The 24,325-nt window shown below is 43.4% G+C and overlaps 1 protein-coding gene across 6 annotated transcripts in view; it reads right to left on the bottom strand.

The window, feature by feature from the left end:
* Window positions 1-24,325, bottom strand: part of ST3GAL3 (ST3 beta-galactoside alpha-2,3-sialyltransferase 3) — a 184,189-nt gene that overhangs the window by 29,418 nt on the left and 130,446 nt on the right. For all 6 annotated transcript variants that reach the window (XM_055724698.1, XM_055724700.1, XM_055724703.1 and 3 more), the window contains one exon: window positions 20,299-20,485. In XM_055724698.1, the coding sequence (XP_055580673.1) occupies window positions 20,299-20,485 (187 nt within the window). The remainder of the gene's footprint in view (window positions 1-20,298; window positions 20,486-24,325) is intronic.

The following is a 24,325-nucleotide window of genomic DNA, read 5'->3' as shown; positions in this document are numbered from 1 at the left end:
TGGTAATAAAAAAAGGGGGGGGGGGGGAAAGGAAAGATAAGACAACAAATACAATTATATACGAAAGATAGCATATACTATTATTCTTAAAATTAATAATATTTAAATGCACTACTGGCAGCAGTTCCCACCATCCCTGCTCACTGCCACAAGGCACTAGTACAAGGCTGTAGTTGGGGGGTGTATCCTGGAGGGGTGACAGCAGCATGTGCAGATGCACTTGAGCTACTCTGGATGACAACTGTGAGGAAGACTGAGAGGTCTGGCCTTCAGCGTGGATGACTCCCTCCCTGGTGCCATCTTTTCGCTCTCATTGGCACTTCAGCTGGTTTGGTTAACAGCTTAAGCACTCCAGCACACACTGTGATGACTCCCACCTGCCTCCAAGGGGACGTACCTTTGGATAGCAAATGCTTTTAAGAACATCCAAAGAGCTAAAAATGACCATACAGCTCTACTTCCAGTGTGAGCTACGTGCTTCCCACTTTATCCTCGAGTTATCCTCTTCTGTTAGGTTTTACATGAATTAAGCTCTAAGCTCGTAAAGGGGCCATCTTGTCTTGTGAACAGTCACGCGTGTTCATGGTACAAGGGAAAAAACAGCTAAGTATGTCCTTTATTTTACCCAATAGATTGTTTTTTAATTAAAGTCTTGACCCTGCAAACACGGGAGAGCACCGGCCTTGAACACTGCTGCCCCAGCAGACAGCCCCCCCTGCAGCGGGGTCATGCCTCCCGGCCGCATGACTTCATGTCATTGCTCCTGCGGGTCCAGACGTGAGCGGGCACGGCACGTACTGCCCTCAAAATAACCGAAGGCTCTGTGTTCGCAGCACTTACAGAACAATTACGTTCCAATGTTTCGCTTCTGTTTGGGTTAAAAATTCAGCGCAAGGCACAGGGAGGATGGCAGGAATTTTAATCTGCTAACCAACAGCTTTGGTGGGGTAATCTGAGCACCTCCTTCTCAAAGCGCTGAGCCATCTTCCCTGGAATCTCCGCGACAAGCAGCAGAGGCAGATGTTACACTCCACATAAAAAGCACGTTACACTCCACATAAAAAGCACGTGCTTTGGAAGTCATTATTTACAGCAGTTGTGGGTTGCTTGCAGCTTAACAGTGACTTTACAGTTGCTTTCAAGGCACTGCTGAAAATGACGGTGATCCCCCGCAAAATCCTCAGGAGCCTCCCCTGCCCAGTAGTGATTACCCCTGTAATTATTGACCCTAATTCTGCCACAGCTGATGCCTGCTACATTTCACACACTGTTTGTACTGCACACAGCTCCCATGAAGTCTCATGCCACGGGATGCTAAACACACTACAGACACTTCTTTATGGAACAATCCCAGGGTTGTGTCTAGCTGCTCAATTTCGGATCCTGAAGAATGAAACTTTGGTAGGTGGCTCTTGCTACGAAAGGCATGAACACGGCAAACTCGCTGAGGATGCACACTGTTGTCCAAACCAACAATCTAAGACAGCTAAATGTCACTGCTATCCTGTTTTGATCCCACGTGCCCCCTCAAAGCTGCCCAAACATAATACACTTTTGCTGACCAGGGCAAGGATCCTGTTAAAGTTCGTATTCTGACAACGGCAAAGTGCTTTCAGGACCCTAAATGGAAAGAAATCCTAATTAACGCTCATGTTCTTTCATCGTAGTTGAATTAGAAAGAATGCTTGGTGTCAAAGCAGTCTAACACTTTCCATTATAATACATTTTCAGCCACTGAATGATCCCACCATTTGAAAAAAAAATTAGAAAAAAAATCAACTTTAAAATGTTAACAAAGTTCAACATCCATTTGACCAAGGGATTTGAGGGATTTGAAATGTCAGCTGAGTTTTGTCTCCTTGTGAAAATTCATTAAAAATTGGATAAATATTAAACCTTTGGAATTTCCTAAAGGCGCACGTAAAGCAGAGGCCTTTCAGTTCCAGGGAAGGAGGGGGAAAAAATTAAATTGAAAAAAATATTACAGATTCCACTTGCATTAAGCACGCTCCAGGTCTCACAGAAGTGAAGATGATAAACAAAAATCTTGAACAGCTACTCATTCAGCAAAACCATCTTACCATGGGTTTAAGCAGGCACACCCTGGAAAAATAGCGTGTGACCTTGAAACTAAAATAAATTTATAAGTTCAATTACGATTTCACATGCAACTCTAAATATGGCATTGCCTAAATTTTGCAAACAATTCAAACCAAAGGTCTGCAAGCTATTTAAAGTGGACAAAAGCTGCCTTTTGTTTGGACTCATACTCCACAGGAGATTCTACATAAGTTCTAGGATTTAAGTAGGTTTTATGTGGCTTTTACATTACACACAAAACACTAAAGAGAAGAAAAAGAAGCAAGATTACAAACATTTGAGAGTCTTATTCTTTGCCTGTTGCTTGAGCTGCTCAGGAAGAGGTAACTACATGTACCACAGTTGCCCATTTTCGCAGTGCTGAGTAAACCCCCAGGACCATAGTCTCAGCTAGTTCAAAGCCAGTGCAAAATAAATGTGGACCCTATTGCTACCTGGGGATAGAACCTGCCTGCTTTGGTCCCTGCTGTGTGCCTGTTTCTCCTGTCATTCATCCAGACTGTTTCCCTAAGCATTTTCCTCAGCTACCACACTGCTCTGAAATTGCTCTGGTTGCTCTCTTCTGCCTCATTTCTACTTGCTCCGTGTTCTTCCCTGTAACTTCTGGGCAGTTCCCCTGAGATTACTGAGGGACACCTGGGGTAATCTTTCATTTTGGTGCATTTTCCCTCTGTAGTTTCTACAGTAATTGTAGGGAGAAACACGGAGCCTCAGCAGACAGCTCTCATACTTCCACCTATACAACAGGCAAAGCCTCGTTTAGGGCTAAAGAACCAAGAACTGTTTTCCTGGCTTATGATTAGTGAAATTCTCAGCCTTGTGGTTTGGCTCTAGACACCCTGTAGTTTTGAACTACATCTTGAGCCTCGTGCTTTTGTTCTGCAGCTTGACACTGGCAAGCTACAAGGCACAGCACCACCACAACTGCGAGCCCCAGGAGGCTGCTCCCCTGACGCAGCCCCCCCGGGAGCTGTGGTGTCGGTGGCAGAGGCAGGAGCGCAGCCCCTTCCAAGGCTCCACGCTACTGCTGATGCTCGGCCGCGCTACACCGGGTGTGGATGTTCAGACTGATTGGACACAGATGTTCGGTGAGGTTTCCAAAGCAATTATTTCCTGTCGGGGAACTCTGTCCCTTTTTAGGCTGAGAGGAGACAGGCAGCCACCCGAGGAGCAGCAGGCACTGGAGGGAAGGCGCACTTCTCCTGCCAGATCTGGGAGCTCAGACTCACAGTTTGAGGTGACTAAGCCCGAGGTGCTTACGGGTCTGAGGATGCAGTAACTCCCTTCCTGATTATCACAGTAAGTCAGAAAATTAGTCTGAAAACTGCTTTGGCAATGTTCCCGCAGTACCTCATCACCTGCTGGCATCAAGGTGGAAACCATAGGGTTCAGGTTGGAAATTGTGTTTCCCGGTGTTAAGTTCCCACCTTTGTTATTTGTTGGTATTACCGTGCGGCTGGAGCCTCAGTCACAGATCAGCATTCACAGTGCCAAGGGCTGCCAAAAAAAGCTTATAATATATGTAAAGAAACAAGCAACACAGAGGAAGACAAGAAAACACGACTGAAGAGCAAGTCTACGACGGTCATTTTTAGGTAATCTTGGAGTGTTTTCAAAATTGTACAATTGTAAACGACATCACTAGAGGCTTTAGAGGAGACTATTTAAAAAGAAGGAATTTAGATGGGCCTGGGCTTTCAAGCCAGTCTCTCGTACAGCTCTCATCCAGGGAGAGAGGCATTAACATCCCCTCCAGAGACACCACTCCAGGAACAGATGGGCACAGACATGACAGACCAGAGACTGCAGGTTATGAGGCACGGATAAAAAATGGCAGGGCTCAACTAAGAGCTACAGGGATGACAATCCAGATGTAATTCCTCATTCTGTCCACTTGCAGAATACTGAAGGGTAATAGGCACAGCCGGTTGTAAACTATTTTTGTTTCCATTCAGTTTTTCATCTCCTGTTCTCGGATTTACCAAAGCGAATCACAACATACGCTAAAATAAAATGTGGAAACTCAGAGCCTCAGCCAAGCAGCACACCTCAATAGAAGACACAAACAGCTAGAAGCGGGCTAAGTCTCTCAGAAGAACAACATTTCTAATATACTAAGAAAATGAAGGGTAATGCCATTGCATCCCGATGACACAGATGCTGCCTCTTCCGTACCTCTGTGATACTACTGGATTTAGGAGTACAAGCAGCACTGCTCTGGAAGACTTCTAAGTCTGATGGGAAGGGGACAGGGAGATCGCAAAGGCCAGCTATATGCGACGCAAAGCTGAATAAAGTCTGGGTATGCCAATACTCTGCTGCTGAAAGATGAAAAGACTGGAGAGAGAACCTGTGGTAAACCGAGATCATTGCTCTTTCAAACTCTGATAACATCAGAAACTGAGAGGAAGAAGGGCATAAAGGAAAGAAAAAGCCAGGGGATGATGTACCAGTCACAAGACCTCACTCTGTGCCTGGGAGCACATAGTTCACTGGGATCTCTGTCCCTGCCTAGGCTGGAATGTCATTTATTCTATACCCACCATCCGCAAGCGCTCACAGGCACACAAACACAGGGTACAGCAGAACCGCTGCAATCCATCTGCAGAGGCTTTTGAAAGGTTTCTGCTCAGGCATAACTGGATTAGATGTGGAAGGTGTGTTTCCACTGGAAAACAACCATCTTATCAGCCAATGCTGCATTTCTCAGCGGTCAAGTAGATATGGAGGCCTAGAAAATGCTCTTCTACAAGTGTTAATATAAATGAAGTTGCATCATTTGCACCGATTACCAAAGCAACAAGGAATTTTTAGCAAAAAAACCAGAGGTGCTGAGAGCCTGCAGTCTGGGTTGATGGTCAACTGCCAGACCCACTAGCCCACACTTCCAATACATTTACCCAACTTCCTCAAAGCAATGAAGAAGCCCTCATCACCCTCCGTACACAGCTCCAACGGCCAGCACTCATTGTGAATGTTCCCGTCTTCAGATTCCGTAGTCTAGGAATGCTCTAGAGTCAACTTGTTCCACTCTTATCTACCCCACTGAAAAGTTCTTACTCTGCCTGAAGCAGGAACATTGCAGATTGTGCTCAAGCCTTTCCGTTATCTCCTCTTTGTCCCACTGTCAAAAGAGATGGATTATCCAACAATATGGTACTTTTATTCTTCTATCATTTTTGTTTCTTCCCCCTGAATACTCTCCCACTGACCAAGTCCAAAATCAAATGGCTGTGATTTCCCAGGCCATTCCCCTGTCGGTATTCCCCATCTCCCAACACCCTGCAGCACCCAAGAGAACTCCTGACAGGCTGTAATGCCCCAAGTTTAGCTTTTACTAATGTTTCTCAGTGTGAAACCCAAATACATTTTCTAACTAGTGCTTTCAGCAGCAAAGAGCGGCAAAGTATGATAGAGATAAAAGCACCTTGATACATGGTACTAGTCAAGCTTTTTTTTTTTTAAAAGCAAAATTCTGACTATTTTTCTTTGTTGGTAGAGTTAGGTTGATAATACTTCACTACACTGGGTAGAGTTAGTTTCTTTAGGCTTGATAACAAGGTTTAAAACCACAAGAGAAGGGAAACTTCATTCCAAGTAGCAGTTGCAGACTTTAAACTTTGTGCCAGACATGTAACCTCCACGGCACCCTGGCTACACACGCAGCTGGAAGCTGCCCTGTCCACAGATCCTGGCTCAGAAATCAGCACCTTCAACGGTGACAAAAGCCAGCCGGGATGTGAGGGTGGCACTCGTGCCTTACACATCGGTTTGCCAGAACTCAGCAACGGGCTCATTCCCATGGCTGTCAGCAGGAACCTTCTGCCCTGTTCACCTGCGAGTATATATTACAAATAAACAGAAAAGCATGCTCAGATAGGCCTCCTGAATTTCGAACTTCGTTTGACCTACACAACTGAATGCTACAGCTAACCTAAGTACAGACAGACATGGGCCTCCTGTGTTGCTAGTCTAATACCAACTGTCGTCTTCAGATTCACAGGGCTAGGTCACGAGGCCAAGACCAGCCCTAAAGAGTCAGGAGAGCAAATTTATTTTTATGCTATTCTGTAAATGAAAAGGAATTCCTTTCTTTAATGTATGTCTGTGGTTTTATCCGTGTAACTGGGAGGAAAACATGGTTCACAGTTGTAAGATAACAAAACGTCATTGAAAAAGAGATTGTTCTGTGAAGAAAATGGAACTTGGAACACGTCAGATGAGCTGCAGAAGAACACTGAAGATTATTCTGATGAATACTGTGTTTCACAAGTCAAAACATAAATGATAGCTCACATACGGTGTGTCAGAAGACATGTTTGTACTATGTCCAAACAGGGTGATGGATAGACTGTACTACAGACTCTTTTGTTCAAAATGTAAGCTGGATTTTGACCAAAATTTGAAGAAATATTCCTGGTTTGAAATATCTTAGGAAAGATGGAATTTAGATAACTTGTATTGTGGGTTTTGTCTGAATAATAATAATAATAATAAATAATAATAATAATACTAATAATCATCATCATCATCATCCTTCAATGCAAATTATCTAAAGTAGTACAGTTTCTGAAAAATCCCAAAGAAGAACAGGCCCTATAGTATCACCATTACTTCCAGGGTATTTAATCCCATAAGGGAATAGCCCCTTTATTCACTATTATTTTTATGACATAGTTTATGAAATGTCATACTCGTATAACATCTATTAAAAGAATACCAGGGCTGAAAGGCCAAACCCATGTGTTAGTAAGCACTGAAGTAGGACTGCCCTGCAACTTCTGCTCAGGATTTCTGTTGTGAACAGTGACTTTCGAATTTTCCCACAAGATTTTTCTTATATCACCATATATCTAAGTGTTTTACAAACAACACTTAGATATTTAGAGCATCTCTGCAATATTTGGCATGCATGACACCATTTTACAGGGGAGAAACCAGACAAAGATGAATGCCCACAGTTTCCGTTGCCTCCTGATGCTCTACTTCAGACACCTTAAGCTGGATTTTTAGAACATTTGTTAAACTCACAGTACAACTCTATTGACACGGCTGCTGCTGCTGAACACCCAGCTATCCTGCCTATCTGCCCCACAAGGCTCAAACGTGTTTGGGAAATTCTGATCTAACTTGCCCAGCATCACATCGGTCAGTCAAAGACTAAACCGCCTCCGCAAGAGAAACCCTCAGTGCCTGTAATCAGACCATTCTTTCTCCTCTCCTCTCTTCTGGCCACATGTTACACAGCTTCTGCAACTACTCATACCAAGGCTGAATGTCTTGCATTACAGAAATTAGTCTAAAACTCAGTCTTCCCCCTCCACAAGATAGTTGGCTGTGTTCTAAAAAGAGCCAGGATGTAATTATGTAATTAAGGATAACATCTGCACAGAAGAACTGAATTAATTTTGAAAATGCAATGTTATTTTTTTGCTTTTCTGAACTTCTGGCAGCTTGATTTTTATAACCATAAAGCTCTTTAAAAAGTCTTAAAGGGTAACTAAATATGTTAAAACCAAAAAAAATCAGCTCAAGAAAAACTCCACCAAATGGAGCAATTAAACCCAGGGCACAGTCCCCTAAGTGCAGGTACAAGCTCCGGTAAGCTATTGTATTCTAGATCAGTCTTAGAGGGGAAAACAAACGCACCCTCTTACAGGGCTCCTGAACTATTTACACCTAAGAAACCTGCAAGTGTTTGAGGAGTTCCGGGCTGTTGTAAATCCTTCCTTCCTTTCTCTACTGTCTTCAGTAGCCACCACCCTTCAGCCTCCAATACTCCTGCTCTTGCCGTGCACCAGGCCAGGCTACTGCTCCTTCGTGTTGCCCAGGTGGCTGGCAGGAGAAGAGAGGATTCCCGAGAGTCCGGGAGAGATTCCCTGCTCCCAGCTCTGTTGTCCATGGCCCGATGTCTTTGTGGAGAAGCAACTGAAGGGAAAATCCCATTTGGTTCTTCCATCCCTGGTGATGCTGCATCCCGACTAGCCGTACAGGGAGGGCACCTGAGCAGCACAGGCAGGATGGACCGTGCCCAGCGCTGCACTGCCAGAGTCTTAACAGCCTCCACAGAACCCAGACCGAGCCATGGGATTTTGAGCAGGAGCCACAGCAGGCTGCCATGGTAACAGCCTCACCGATGCCCAGCCACTGTCCTGAAGAATTAGAGAATCTCAGCAAAATAGGGTGGGAGATAATCTTTTTTTTTTTTTTTTTTTTTTTTTTTTTAGTTTTTTTTTAAACAGGGATAAAATGGTGGATTTTCAGTAGCCTCATCCTGAGAGACAGCTAAGTTATTTTAGCTGAATTTTCCAGCTGTGCCAAACACAGGGCATGGAAAACATCAGCTCAAAGATGAGAGTGTAATAAAATGGTAAAGCATTTTCCCTGTTGCTTATAACAGAAAACATAAGGTGATCCTAACTATAAACACAGCTACCTGCTCCACTTACAACAGTATGCCTGCATGAAAGAAAACCAAAAATTAAAACAATTTAAAAGCTGTCTTTGCAGGCTTTGGTGACAAAGCATGAGGGCATCCCAGGGCGCCTGAGGACACCCATGAGCAAAGTCTTTTTTAGGGAGCTGAACTGGTTCATGAGTTTGAATACAAACAACTCATTAAATAACACATATTTAGACTAAACCCTTGGCACATTACAACAAAAAAAGCTCAAGGATCACCACAGGAAGAATTATGGCCTAGAAACCCTCATCGCTTTCTGAAGTTATCTTAAAGTGAGTCTCTAGGGAAATTTTTTACATTGTTTTTACAGCAAGAGTACACAGAAAATCTGTCTTCTCCTATTTTGGCATCTTTGCTGAAACGAGAAGCCAAATAATTTGGATGTTCACTGAGTATTCATATAGAATATATACAAATTATTCTGTATCCTTTAGGAGGAGAAATCAGAAGGGTCAAAATAACAAGAGGCTGGGAAGATGCCAGGAAGCTCCTGCCCTACTTTGTTTTCTAGACCTGCATTAATAATAGGTGTTTTACAAAAAAAGATTTTTAAAGTAATATTATTTAATATTCTTAAACAATGAGAATTTAAACAAACTGTAATTCAAACAGAACATTTACATTTACAGTTTTTTTCCAAATAATTCAAGTGCTGATTGCCTGGGCCAGGCTCAGTATTTTCTCTGCTTGTCAGTTGTGGGCATAGTTCATCTCACAGAAAATGGCCAGAACGCAACGAACTGATGGACCAGCTGAAAAAAATTCCAAGTAGATCTAACAAAAGCCTTATGCACCCTACAGCTTAGCCATTTTCTTTCAATTTTATGTCTCTGATTTAAAAAAATCAATAAAAATTAAGATACTAAGACTTTCACAAACCTGGTCTTAACTAAGAAAAAAAGAAACCTCCCCTTAGACACATGCCATAAATTTGTAACTGTAAGAATAAAAATACTACCAAAAAAAAGTGAGATTGTCCCAGAATCTCTCTTGCTTACTACCTTCACATGGCTTGGCTTATTTTCACTCCTGCTGTCAGGACAAGTGTTTGCATTAAATAGCTGTGAGTGCTGAAGCAGGAGAGAAGCTGAATCTAGAGAGGGAGGTGGTCAGGGATTCACACACCGCAGCGTCCTCCTCTCTTGCAGAAAGAAGCTGCCATTCTTCTTGGGAAGAACCAGAAGCACCACACACAGCTGGAGCACAGGGGGAGAGATATATTTAGGAAGATAAAAGCACACGGGGAGTTTAGTTACCTCAACGTTTATTACAGCAAACTGGAGATATAGGTCAACCCCCTGTCCTGGAGCCTTCGGTGCTTCGAGGCAGAGAAAACGTTACAAATTACTCAGACAGCTCTAACTATGCAAGTCATCCACAGAGCCCGCCAAGGAACACATGTGTTTCAGGCATAAATTGTCCAATCTATTCCTTTCTGAATTAACATCTGTCATCGTGACACCATTCAAAATGACTGAAGACTGGATCATATTAACAACCACACATCTTGGATAAATATTTACTGTTCAGGCTATTTTATACATATTTTTTTTTTCAGTTTAAAGAAAAAAATGTAGATAGCAAAATTCCCGGAGCTGTGAAAGGGGAGTCTCTTTTCAGCCACTGATAGAAAGCATGTGATTTTATTTACAGAATCAGATCAGTGTTTTTCCCTTCCTCTGTGAGTCTTCACACCACACATGGGTGAACTCACAGCATCTTGTGGTGTTGCAATGCTTTCCGAAAGGCTCTTCTGGGGAATTTTATTATGTTGGAGGTTGCTCACCTCAGAGGCTCCACGAAGCCTTCTCCCTCGGGATGCAGAAACAGATCTAGCTAATTGTGCCCCAGGAAGAAAAAAAAAAATAATCCTGTGACCCTTGCAGACAACTAGATGAAGCAAATAACTTACTTTCATGAAAAGCTGTCAAGGGTATTACTAGTTAGTTATCCTGCTCCTCATGGTCACAAACGGGTCAGAGGAAGGGAGGACAGGCGTTCCCAGAGGCACAGAACAGGATGGCGAGAAGTCAACACGAGTGCAGCCCTGTCCTGGCTACTCCTAGGAAACAGAATTCTCCCAGATTCTGGATCAAGTCTGTATTTCAGAAGAAGGTGTCAGCAGTCAGCGTTCATCTCTGCAAGTATGCCATTTAAGTATTATAAGCACATATTTCCAGGAAATGACGTCTGTCCAGGCTGAATTTATCTAGCTTCAGCTCCTAGCCACAACATTCTGCTATTTCTTATCAGCACTGCTTGAAAGGCCAAGAAGGATCCTCCTTGATGTCCTGCAGAGCAGGGGGCAGTGCCCCCTCCATCAGCAACGACTCCTTCCAGTCCTTTACTCTCACACTGCTTGAGCAGAACTTTACTAAGATATCCAGTCTCGATTTTAAGACTTCAAGAGAAAATTCATCAAGCCTGTAGGGCAGATGTAGCAATAATAATTATACTGATATAAATGTGCTGCCTTTTTTGGTTGTTTGCCTAGCTTCAGATATGCTCCTTCCTACTAAATTAAAAAGTCTTCTGAGAAAAATGTTCCCTCGAGGTAGATAGAGAGGCACTACAAGTAAATCTCCCCAAAAGCTCATGCATAAGCTAAATAAATTGAACTCAAATCTCTTAGACTAAGAGAGGCTTTGCAGACTTCAAATGATTCTTGTAGTTCTTTACTGAAGTGTTAACACAGAACATCTTTATTCTACTAACACTTGCATGAATAGCTGATACCCTTTGGGTGACGTCTCAGTTTCGCTGTTGACGATGTTCTCTGACTTCTTTCATGTGTTGGATTTGCAAAGCTCTGCTCCAGTATGGAGGAACATCTGCCGCACACGTGGGCAACGCAATATCCTCAGCAGGCACTGGCTGCACGGGTGGTAAAGCCATGTATGTCTGGATGAAAGAGACACCCACATACCTACATGTGAGGCCAGGTGGAGATGATGCCGTGTGAGCTCAGCACACACTTGCTGATTTGGTCTGCCAGGTGCCCCATCACATACGTATGGGCCAGTGAACACACACGTCTTAGCCAGCATGCAACCACCAGGCAGTAGTGAGGGATAAAAGGGAGGACAGAGCACACTGGGTATTTATGATTTGGGGGAAATCTGAGAGTATTGCGGTGCAAAATGGAGGCACGAGGGAGCAGGACATAAATCCACAGGCATCACACAATTTAATTAGCTCTGCTGTTCATAGAATTGTGTGTTTTATTAAGATCAGCATCAGATTCGAAATGACTTTCTTTATGTTCCCTCAGCTATTCCAAGTTTATCTTTGATCACTGCAGTTAATCAGTATAACCTGAGTTTACATGCACTATAACCTTGAAATGCACCTACCAGGACTTGCACAATATTGATGTCTGCACATTGCCAGAGCCTGCCAAAGAGGGCGAGTACAGTATGAGCACCCTCCTGATGCTTTTTCAAGACAGTTGTGCTACGTCTTCATAGACTCATTTAGGTTGGAAAAGACCTTTAAGATCATCGAGTCCAACCATTAACCCAACATTGCCAAGTCCACCACTAAACCACGTCCTTCAGTGCCACATCTACATGTCTTTGGCCCTCACTCATGTTAGCTTTTCAAAAGAGATGTGGAAAAACTGCAACTCTTTAAATTATCCATCTTTTTTTGACTTTGCCTGAGCCATGAATGAAGAAGGAAGGAATGATCAAATATCTAGGAAAGGACAGCAACTGTTACAGTTAGATGGCAGCAGACATGAGAAGAGATTAGAAGATGACCATTTTAGGAAGAAATTGTCTCGGGATAAAGCAGGATGGTGAGGCAATTCCAGAAAGGATGTCCTACTAGGGCAATGATTCAGTCTTTTCAGGGGGTAAATTCTGCTTGGGTCCCTTTATCAAAGAATGATGTGAGGAAAAAGGAGCTAAAGAAGTACAAGAATCCAACCAGAGCTCTCTGATTTCCATGGCACAGCTAGGATTACTGAGCCAGAAATGAAGATGATGCTGTCTTGGTGTATGTGGGATAAAGGTTCTTTAAGGACTACAGAAGTGCAGCATGAGTAAATGCTTCTCATCTTTTAATAGGAAGTATAGTTCCAGGAAGTCTGGATTGGGTAATAGCAAGCAAAGCAAGGGACAAAAAACCTAAAAGGACATAAACCATGCATGGTGCGGGAATGACTGCAGGGACAGGCAAATCAACAATTTTTATTTGAATTTTATGGTGAAATTGTCTAAAATTGGGGTCATCAATTATGTTATTCCTACAAATATAGATACTTTGCATACTTTTGATACCTTTTGCATACATTTGATGGAATGTTTTCATCCAGAAAATAGCGTACTTATGGCTATTTTTTATTTTCTTCATCTGTCCCAGAAGCTTAGGTGAATGTGGCTACAGACTTGTGGATATTGATGACTATCCAATCCAGGCGGAAAAGTATTACTGTCCAGCATGCATCCATCTGATAATATTGAACACTAAGAAGGCACACTGCAATGGCATCAGAGCAGTCCCTGCCACCAGTGGATGCTCGATGGTGTACTAACAGACGCACTAAGTATGCCTGGGTGGGAACCGCTCTCAGCTATGTAGTGACCTGCCTAATCTTATTACGCCTGTTGTATGCAGGTATGTATGAAGGGCAGGCTCCAACCTGCACTTTCCATACCAGCAACCTTCTTTGGGAATCCGGCCAGGAAGTCTCCCCCAGGGCCCATGTTGCAAACTGGGTCATTTGTCTCCTGAGGTTTCTGTATGGTCCTCATCACAGTGCTACCTGAAAGCTTGTTAAAAACTATACAATACAGAACTAAGGTCTTCTCCCTCTTATGGTCAGCAGGGACAAGATTTTCTATAGCATACCTATATATTTTCCAGCCTCTCTTCTAACCACGACTGGAAAAAAAACCTGGTTCACCTTCTCTCATAGGGCAGCAGTGTTCATACTTCTCCTTACTTTTGGAAATGGCTCAGATTTCCTAGGCCAGTCACAGAGAAGGATTTTTTTTCATATGCAAGCCTTCCTTGGTTCCCTTAGGCCATTCCCACCAATGCACTGCACTGGGGGAGCAGGTCCTGATTGTGGGAGCAGAACCCCCCAGGCAGTATGGACTAGCCTTCTACACCCACAGAGAGAAGAAAACCTAGGAAAAAAAAAGTCATTGTCCCAAGCATCACCCCAGAAAGGCAAACTAACTCCTAGCTACTCTTTGTTAAAGGAATATGGAATATACTCCAGAGAACATGTCACGCAGACTCTCCCACCTCTTCTTCTCAGTCACAGACTTGGCAGGAGCCAGAAGAGTCTGCATCATGTTTTCACTTTATTATAAGGCATCTTCTCTGCTTCAACATTTAGTAATGGTTCAGTTGCTTTGACTGAGGCACTGAACCATCCTGATGATGTGATAAGGTATTCTCTATCAGTTCCTCCTAAAACCCCACCATGGTCTGTGCGTGGAAATGGTCTTTTGCACCGTGTGCTAGAACCACAGGACAAGCACCACTGAAAAGGCTTTCCTGCCTCTGCCCCAGTGCAAGCCTCGTCACGTCCTTTATGCACGTTGGCTGCCTTACTCACCAGCCATGCCTTCCCATATTATACTTCTGAAGGGATTAGTTATAAACGGGTATTTAAACTCAAATTTGTGAAAGAAATGGGACAAAACCCTTAAGGTGACTTCCCAATTCAAAAGCTTCTTCTCATTTATGATGGAGCAGCAAGTCCAGCTTCTGTCCTCTTCCACCCAAGCCCAAGGAGAGCAGGAGGACACAAGGCAATGCCTACCCAGGCATATCTCTAAGCAGATGGGCTAGAGCTCTGTCTCAGCACAGGATCGAGCATCACAAATTTGTAACCGAGCTTTGCATTCGTAATGCATTAAGACAAACAGCGGTGGATCTACAGCTCCACCAAAATGAGATGAAGAGTCTTTCTCACATCCTTTAAAAACTGAAAAGACCAACTGTATACAAAATATTTTAAAGCAACAAGCCCCTGAAAGGAGGAAAGGGAAAGAAAATATTTGCAATCCAGAAGCAGACTCTGGACTGAAACTGCCAGTGGCAGTGGCCACTCCATTTGTCACCAAAGGCAAGTGACAGCATTGGAAAAAGCAAGTTCTCCCTCCCTAGCCCAGACCCAAAGAAACCATCTGTTCACATGCTGGGTTGAAGTTCCAACCAAGCTGGAAATACATGCATGTGGCTGAAGCTTTACTTGAGGTTGGGCAGCAGGAACAGATTCACAGCCTCACAATATTCCGCAAGCTGACAGGAGGAGCATGGTGGCTCCACTTTTTTTTTTTTTTGTCAGTGATGCAAGACAGCCCCCAGGCAAGACTATTTCAGAATCTGAGGAATCCGCAGAGTACTACGAGACTGTGACGTTCACAGTCTGCCCTAGCAAACACGCAGCATGACAAGGCCACCAAGTAACGAAGAAGGGAAGCACTAAACAAAAGTTCAGCAGGCAGTGAGGGCTCTGGCAGCAGCTTGGGCTTGGCTCTAGCACAGTAACACAAGCTGATCAAGGCAGGAAGGTATCGTAACATACATTTTAGCAGGACTAGAAGTAACCTGTTAACTTAAAGCAGAAATGTAGCTCCCAAATAAAAGGTTAAAAAAAAATCCAGTCTCCACTGCTGTCACATCCCACAAGATCTCCACAAGCAGCAGCCACACGCTGTGATGAACGAGGAGGCATGATGTCATGCCCACTGGTGGGGTCTCAACATCTGCTTGAGGATGACTGCTTTTCAGATGGCATCACTGCTGTGTGCAAGTTGTCAGAGGCATGCCCCTGCAAGGGACAGGCAACCAAACTTGGCCTCACTCGCAGGCAGGTGCTCACTCGCTCCTATGACTTTCACTATCAAAGAGAGCTTCAAGGTGCCGCAGGCACTTACTGCACAAGTGACTCCTCCTGGTAAAGGCTGAAGAGATTCCTGCTGGAAGCATCCGTAGGCTCATTACCATAAGAAGGAAGCTTGTGAGCTGCCAATTCCTGGCGAAACCTTTGTCCTCACTTGGCTGCTTTACCACCATGTGCCAGATGTTCAGGGCAGTGAGCCCTATCAAGGAGGAGAGCTCCTTCCTGATTCACTAATGATGGGCAAAAAACACCCTGGACCCAGCCTCAGCATCAGGCTGTGATGGCTGGTTTGTATAACTGGTGCTTGTAAATTCCTCTGTTTCAGGAAGCGCCTACTCTCCACACAATAGAGAAAATTTCAGCTTTTGACCATTATTTTAACAGGGAAGAGCAGTATATGGCCAAACCTCCCTCACCCTATAATTCCTCTGATACTTCGGGTAGAAGAACTTCTGTCACTGAGAGACCCAGGGTGAGGCAGAAGCGTACGGTAGTGGGAAGTGGCAAGGTGGATCACCTTGTATAGGTATGTATGGGTATATCTAGGGTAACACCTCTTGGCAAAACTACTCTGAGTGATTGTCCATGAGTAATCCCCCTCTGGGGACACCCTAGCAGCAGCCTTTTCATCAGAGAAGGGGTGCCTGGAAGTGTCAGCAGGCTCTTGTATTAATGGTTGCAAGTCAGCACCGCCAGACCAGTCACTACAGACGCACGAACAACTCACATCTGTGACCCTTCAGCGATAATGACGGATTCATGCAACTGCAGGCTGTGGGACTCCAACCCACTTCCTTTCCACTTGTACATCGACATATTAGATCAGCACGGTGCAATGCTTCCTGCTGTAGCCATATCCCCTTTCTCCATCCCATACTCCTTTCCCCCCAATCACTTGCAACAAGTGCAATTATTTTCTCCTTCAGCTTATTCTAATGCTCGTCAAATGACTGAAATCAGATTACCAGGGTTCCTCAGTTCCCTTTCTTAAAGACAGGTCTATGCTCTCCAGTGACACAGTACTGCCCTAACTTGCTAGAAGACTTGCAATTTTGAGTGCCAGCTCTCCCAGAACTCTACCACAGAGACTATCTTTGTTTTGCTGCTGATGTTGAGTATTTAGCCAAACCTGTTCTTTTTCTAGATTCACCTTTTTTTTTTTTTCCTGGCAGGTATTTCTGCTTTAGTGTGAAATAAAAAGCAGCTGGGCTTTTACTTTACTACTACTTTACTTTTTCCTGCTCTTTACTTCACTTTGGTCAATATTCCACTGTTCCTCTTTCTGGATATAGCGTGTCCCAGGGCACTGATGCATCACCCAGATCTCCAGAAGGCTGTTGCACCACACTGTATGTAACACATCAAATCCTACGCCTCACCATTTTGCTGCTGCTTCTGCATCACACTGATTCTTTTTCCTTATAACATCTCCTGACAATCCTCTCTACAGAGCACTTATCTCTTCCTTAGTATGCAAGTGCTGCCAAAAGACTAACATAATACAGAGCAAATCCCTCTCAGCTGCAGGGAGAATAAGCTTATCTGACCACTGACCCCAGCAATAAATAGCCATTCACCTTTCATTTACTCTTTTTCAGTCAAACTCCCCTTGATTTGAGTTACCCAAAAGAGGACTAAGCAATAATCCTAGTGTCTGGCCCAGAATCTCTGTTCAAGCAGCTCCAGGTCTGGTGTCTGAAAAAATTCAGAGTGTCTCACACCCCACCTGTGACTGTATCACAGACACACGCAGTTGCTATCAACATTCAGGGACAAAGAAAACATCAGAGGGCAGAATTTGGCCCTTTTTTTTGAGGATTGTGTCCATATCCACAGCAGTCACATTTTTTAGAAGGATGCTTCCATTTCCCTTATTTCTGCCCTGAGATCAGACTCCTGACTGTAACCACTGCTTTGCAGCGGGGATGAAGTCTTGCAGAGGAACAGGCATCAGTGGCATTACAGAGATCCTAGGTCAAGGAAGCACCTCTAGATGAATCCAGGAAAGGAAGAAACTCCATTTTCTCTGGAAAATCAGCTGAGAGTGGAACAAAAACTCTCCACAGAGAGCACTGGAGAAGCATTTGTCATCTTGAACCTACCACACACTGGTAAAAATACTAACACTCACTACCAGAACAAACAGACGCCTACGTCTTATTCCCACAGCACTGTTAGTTCTCCACCAGGTCATTTCTTCTAGCTAGAGGCAGCACTTTTTGCATTGGTTTCCACCAGAAAAAGCAGCTGTGCTAGACACCTGCTTGCAGCTAAAGCCAGTGACAGCAGGATCTCAGCCTCATCGAGATCAGACTAGAGAGGACAAGCCAGATGTTTTCCAGTCACCTAGACTGTATCCTGAAGTATTCAATGAACTGACTCAGCAGCCTCAAAAACTAGCAATGATTCCCTTTGGGAACTCGTGTAGAACAGGTGGGGTGTCAAAGGATTGAAAAATGGGCATAAGTAGTGCCTAGCCTTAAGCAGGCAAAAAACAGGGAAGAGAGCTGATTTATGATTTCACTTCTCAGAACAGCAGGATTAATTATTTGTAAGCACCTGAAAAAAATAACGAAGACTGAGTAGCAACCCAGGCCCATTTGTCAAGGGTGAAACACTACTGAAAAGAAAAAAACCCAGTATTTCTTTATACAGGAAAAAAAATCATAGGGGAGAAGCAAGACATGAACTCAAATTCGGTAAGGCTTCTGACGTATCACTTTCACAAACATGCCAAAAAACGTTAACTAATGATACTACTGTGATACAAGTAAACTATCCAGGAGTTCTCAGTGGGCTCACTGTAGAAGGATGTTACTACTTTGGGGTCTTGTTTTCATTGTCCATGTGGATGATGGAGTAACAAGTATGTTTATTAAATTGCAGAGGACACGAATCTGGCAAGGCAGGCAGCTACGCTGGAAAGCTTTGCCAGAGGAACCTGGCAAATTGAACAAGTGCTCTGGAAGAAAGCATTGGTAGGGCCAAGTGCATGGTGCTGGTCTTTGGCAGGAAAGGCCAATGGCAACAAGCACAGGGTGTGGAGCTGGGGAGATAACTGCTCTTCAGCTCTTCCTGAGACCTGGAGTCTCAAGGAGCTGGACACTCGCCTTCAGTCCCATGTCACTGTGGAAAAGGCTGAATAGTGGGTGTATAAAGAATGAGAACTGCAAGGCTAGTGAGCAGCTGTTTGCTCCTCTCTATTTGCTGTACTCTGTACATTTTTGGGCACTGCTCTTCAAGAAAAAGATGAATCAACTGCAGGCATTCAAAAGAGCAATAGGAATATTGCAAGAGATCTAGAAAACATGACCTACAAGAGCTGAAAAAAATGGAGTGTTTATTCCAAAGAAATGAAGGATAAAAGCCAACCACAAGAGCACTGAAGTAATGTGCAATGCAAGAAACTCAAGTTCTTTCTGCCCTCTGCCAAGCTGGGCACTGAAGCACTCAGTTGAGATTATTGCAATCCCTCTCCCCAATCTTCTAGTAAGTTTTAACAAACTATTTGCTGCACGACTGCAAGCATCAGGTGGAAATTTAATTTGTTTTGAAGCAAACCAATCCATCCTTTGAACTTCAAGCTAAGCAGTAGGAGTCCCTACAACTGTGTTCAGGTTGCAGTGCACTGACATTGCCAGGGCTCTCCCTTGCCCAGAATGAAGAATAAGAGTGTACATAAACCAAAGAAAATTACTTTTGACTCAATTGTTCATGTAACGGAAGCCCACTTGTGCTGGCCCAGAGGCTGACAGGTAACTTCAGCTGTCTGGTATCGGGAAAAGAACTGCAAGTTGGTGCCAGTGTGAGACAAAAGCAAAGTATTGGCTCCTAAGGCCATCTATGTGACAACTGTATACAACTATATAGCCAGACTGTTCCGTTCTGTATATGGTGAACTGCCAACCTCCTCTCTCTGTCTCTAAACACACGACATAACATCCCAAACTCTGAGCATTCATCTGTTTCTCTGGTTATTTGTTGAAAAATCATTAAAGAACACTTGAAAACAGATACATACAATTTGTAAAACAAGAACTATACCCAAATAGAGGGCATTTATCCTGGATTTCATGATGACAGATAAAGACAAACCATCCACTGAATGAGAAGTCATCGCTTACAATCTGATTTCATTTAGGATGGGTGAATTACAGAGAACAACCCTGACTAGTAACAGGTCCATAGTACTTCAGAAGGGCACTAATGCAATTGATTGGGACAAAATATTTACATGGGGAAAGTGGTGAATTCACCATTTCAGTGCTTTAAAATTAGACTTGATACTGTTCTTCTGGGTGGCACTTTAGCCAAACACAAGGCATGAATCTCAGTACAGGCAATAACTGAGTGAAATATAAAGGCTTGTGCTATTCCAGAGGTCACATTAAGTCTGTAGACTAGTTTTTTCAACAAGTTGTACTACTGCTGCAATGCCTCCTCCTCCCCGCCTGTGCCATCACATCCTTATCCCCAAACTCCCATTTCTTCCCCTTGTCAGTGCTCTTTTCCTTTCTCTGTTCTTAAATCCTAAGAGTCCATAAAACCCATGCAAAAGCCAGTCCTTTTATATACTCCTCAAAATAAATAAAAATTGAATTAATTGTTCATAGTACACGCTAACATAATCTTGAATAGAAAGCCTCACCTGAGATGCAAGGTCAGGTTACGAAGAGAGATGTCTTTGTAAAACATATTTAACTAAAGCTTAAGTCCATGGAGGTAAAAAAAAGCCTTCACACCGAAATGCAGCAGGACACACAGAGGAACTCTCCTCGGACCAAAAAGTGGCAAATATGACTGTGATGTCATGCCTGCCCACCGTTTCCCATTAGGTGACCTTCACAATGTCATCTGACAGTGTTCTTACCACTTTTTCCTTGTAAACAATGTATTTCAGCCACTTGAAATCCTGCCATTTGAATCCTGCCAGAACAAACAGGGAATCCTTCTCATACTGCTCCATTTTCTGGATTGCACCTTCAGGATATGTGATTCGGAGAGTTGTCTTGCCACCCACATCTTTTTCAAAGCCCTTCACGGGAGCAGAGTTCAGCCTGCAGGGCAACCAGAGAAGACACTGTCATGGAATCCCACTTACACTCATGCAAGTTGATGATACAGCAGTCACTGTTGGGCAAGAGCTCCCTGTACTCAGCTGTTACAGCAGCAATCGTTAACTCTTGCAATTCCTCATCACAAATATTTATGAAGCTTTATACCAACTGACAAGAGTTTAATTGGAAGCAATTTAAATTATTTCATTCAATATAATGCAAACAATTTCTGCATATCCACTCTCGTTATTTAAATTGGGTTGGAAGTTTTGGAAAAGGAAACTGAAAAATATTGTCCTTTCAAATTTAGAGTTACAAACTAAGCATTAATATTTTAACACCCCATTGCTCCTGGGGTATCTTACTTGGATTCTGCAAGACTGTGCTGAAACAGAGGATACAGCTCCACGGCAGTTTAAGCAAACAAACTGGTCTCATGCTCCAACCACCGTCCAGAGCTTATGCTGCTCATCTTATCTGCAGTGAGACTGTTTAGGGAATTAAACCAGCTAATAATTTTCAAAAAACCCCGAAAGAACAATCTCCACCTGGTTTAATTCCCCAAAGTGGCCCATCCAGAAGGCGAGCTGCCCTGCAATGCCAACACAAAGGAAGGGGTTGGGCTGCGCAGCTGGGGTAAGGCTCAGCACCACTGTGGTTTCACGGACTCGGAGGAGTTTCTGCTGTGGAAGCGCATCCCACTCCAAAAAGACCCAAGCAGGCACACAGCTTTGCTCTTGGGCACACTGATATCCAAAGGAATGCTATGTATTTAGCTGCGCTTTTGTTAAAACACCCCTCAGGGACAAAGTTTTTTCCCTTCAAAAAACAAACTGCTCTGGTGTTAACAGCAATGATGACTTTCATGACATTAAAGTTATTCAGAACCTCTATTCAAAACCAGAAACCCAAAGCTGAGGAAATTTCAAGTAACTTGGAATACAAATCTTGCTGACATCAAACAGCAACCCCTGATGGAACAGCATTGCCTGCTTGAATTATTGCAGCCTTCTTGACTTGGGGTAGTTCAATATACTGGAAAGTGCTTATGGACTGCAAATTTTGCCGCGTAGGAATGTTAATGAGGATCTGGATTTGTCTTTTTCAGCCTGGGTAAGCATTTTAGGTGGGAAACCTTTTAGCAGAAGAAAATCCCCGTATACAATCTGAAATTCTATTCAGAATTAAAAGGAATAAATTCCTATTATTTTGAATAAAAATACTTATTTTATCATTAGGAATAAAATATTAAAGGGAATATAAAGAATTAGCACCACTATGATTTATACAGGAGATGTAGCCTTTTTTTGTAGTTTATAAACCCTCGCTTTGTAACCTGACTTGGAGGTATTGAGACTTGTCTGCCTACAAAAACAGTGCTCCCAGCCAGCCTGATCCCTTGCTTTTTCCTCTGTTGCTGACAGCGTGTTCACACATCACTCACTCTTAGCTACAGCCGTTACCTAAACCTCAAGGCATTGTGTCTCTTCGGGGTAGATAATCCTACGTAATGTAAAAGCATGTGGCCCTAAAGGTAACAGAAATAAATACAAAAAGTACTACGTATAACTAGCTTTCTTTACATATTTTCATCTCACGTCTTGAAGTTGAGGGGAAGGCTACCATCTGCAGTTATTTCAAATGTCAGTGAGTAGCTCTTGGGCAGGGTTTCCCCCACCCCTAGCTGCTGGGTTCACTGTTTTGATGCTTACCTTGTTACAGCTCCCAAAACCTGGGACCCCTGCTTTGTATCTAGATAGGAAACAAACCAAACCATTTCCCCAAGTGAAATGAACTCAGGTGTCCAGCAAAAGGCCAGAGTGTGAGTTGCTGATGGAGTCCTAGCGATGGAGTCCTAACGAGCCAGCACTGTCAGCCCCATGGTCAGTGCTCCAGGGGCAGCGCAGGCAATGGACCAGGAAAAGCTCTGGCAGCCACAACCAATGTTCATGAAGGTGCATACTACAGAGCTTGAACCGCTTCTCGGGCAGGACACACTGGTGGTTATAAACCACAGCTGAATCTTAGAAAACCTCAGTTAGGATGCCAGGTCTCCTTGTATTGCCCACAGACAGGCAGTTTTCTCCATAAGAGTTTTTTTCTGTCCATCTCTACTAATGATATAGGGAGCTTAGAGGCACTAACTCCTAACCTTAGCACCATGAAGACCTTCTCAAATAGCACTAAAGTATCATCATCAGGTGAATCGCTATATCATTCCAACCAGGAATTTCAGATACACACTTGTTTTTCCCCTGTCTGCAATCTCTTCTAAGGAGGCATTTCAGAGCACTGACGACTTACTGCTGCAAGAAGCTCCTGCCAGGTTAACAGTATGACAGCTGGGAATAATATCTGCACTGAAATCTGATAATATCCAGTTAACGAAAAACAGTAACTAACTCACTCCAAACTGTTTTAGAACTGTCAAAACTGATCTGGCTCTCTTGACCATAAGATCAAAATTTCTTGCTGTAATTAGCAACCCTCACATGGTAACACGAGCATCAAAATCTCCACATATTGCTGGACCATTTCTTTATCCACAAACGTACCATGTTTTCTCCCTTAAAATTCACCTCCTAGCTCCCAAATTTGATCCTTCAAAGAAGTTTTGCAACCATAAAAAAGGATGCTATAACACAAGGGATTTCCCCAACTCCCACTGGAGTAAAGGAAGCAGTTGGATACATTTAAGAAGTCTGCTCTCATCTCTGGAGTCCCACATTCAGGCACCTGGCTTCATTTAAAATTTACAGTTGACTTTTCTCTCCTTTATCCATCCCGCAAACAGCACAGGTGCTTAGCTGCCCTCTTATCCTCTTAGCTTGCAAACTGACTTAGATTTACTGATGTGCAGAGAAAAGGTTGAACTTTTCATTTAGAAATTAAATAGTGGACTTTCTGATGTAAATCTTAGTGGGTGGCTTAGTCCAGATGGATTGAAACTGTTCTCTTGCTACTTTTTGAACAGTCTGAGCCCAAGAAAAGGCTGTAACTGAATTTTAATTCAGCTCAAATACCTGCAAGTCACCAGACTATGATGAGCAGTAAGAGCTTTTTGCTAACAACTGATGGTGGGATAAACTAGGAGAAGGGCTGTAAAAGTTTCACCCTGTTCTGGACAGTCATTCCTGTGTCCAAAGCACTGCCAGGGAAGCGGGGAACTGCGCACAGGAACAAAGGACTGAAAGGGATCTTCTTGGTCTTTTTGTCCACAGTTTGAAGGTATTTATTACTCTATGTACGTTCCGTTCTTTCTTCACGTGCCCATTACTAGTGCATGGGAGAGAAAGGAGACCGTGCTACATTATAATTCCACTGTGCCTTAAATTCTTTTACTAATCCCTTTCTTCCACCTTAACTAAGAATTTGCTATTGGCCACCACGTCCCACGGTTGACTAAAGTTCAGAGAGATGATATCAGTTACATGTCCTTAAATATGTAATTAGTTATCTTACTAAGGAAAAAAACAAATCGAACTTACACTATGTTAAACCAGTTTTTATAAACTTATACCGTGGTTTATCCTACTTTTCCTATTTACCACTGCACTATTTTGTTAGTCATGATTCAGAACCTGCTATAAACCTCTGCATTTTTCTTCAAGTCAGACTAATGGGTCTGTAGCTCCCTAGAGCATGTTCTCCCCTCCCTCCTACACACACACTCTCTCTCACTCTCCATTAGTACAGGTATTATGTTTGTTAATCTCCAGTCACCCAGAACACCTCCCTGACTTGACAGATTTATTACTGAGAGTGATGACTAGACCTGTGATTTCACATAGCACGTTTTTGAGGCATTCCGAGATGGCGATGATCCAGGTCCTCAGCAAA

This window comes from Falco cherrug, chromosome 12 (assembly GCF_023634085.1).
Source record: "Falco cherrug isolate bFalChe1 chromosome 12, bFalChe1.pri, whole genome shotgun sequence".
NCBI classification, from domain to species: domain Eukaryota; kingdom Metazoa; phylum Chordata; class Aves; order Falconiformes; family Falconidae; genus Falco; species Falco cherrug.
The sequence above is the reverse complement of the archived record's forward strand: the minus strand, read 5'-3'. Positions and strand labels throughout refer to the sequence as shown.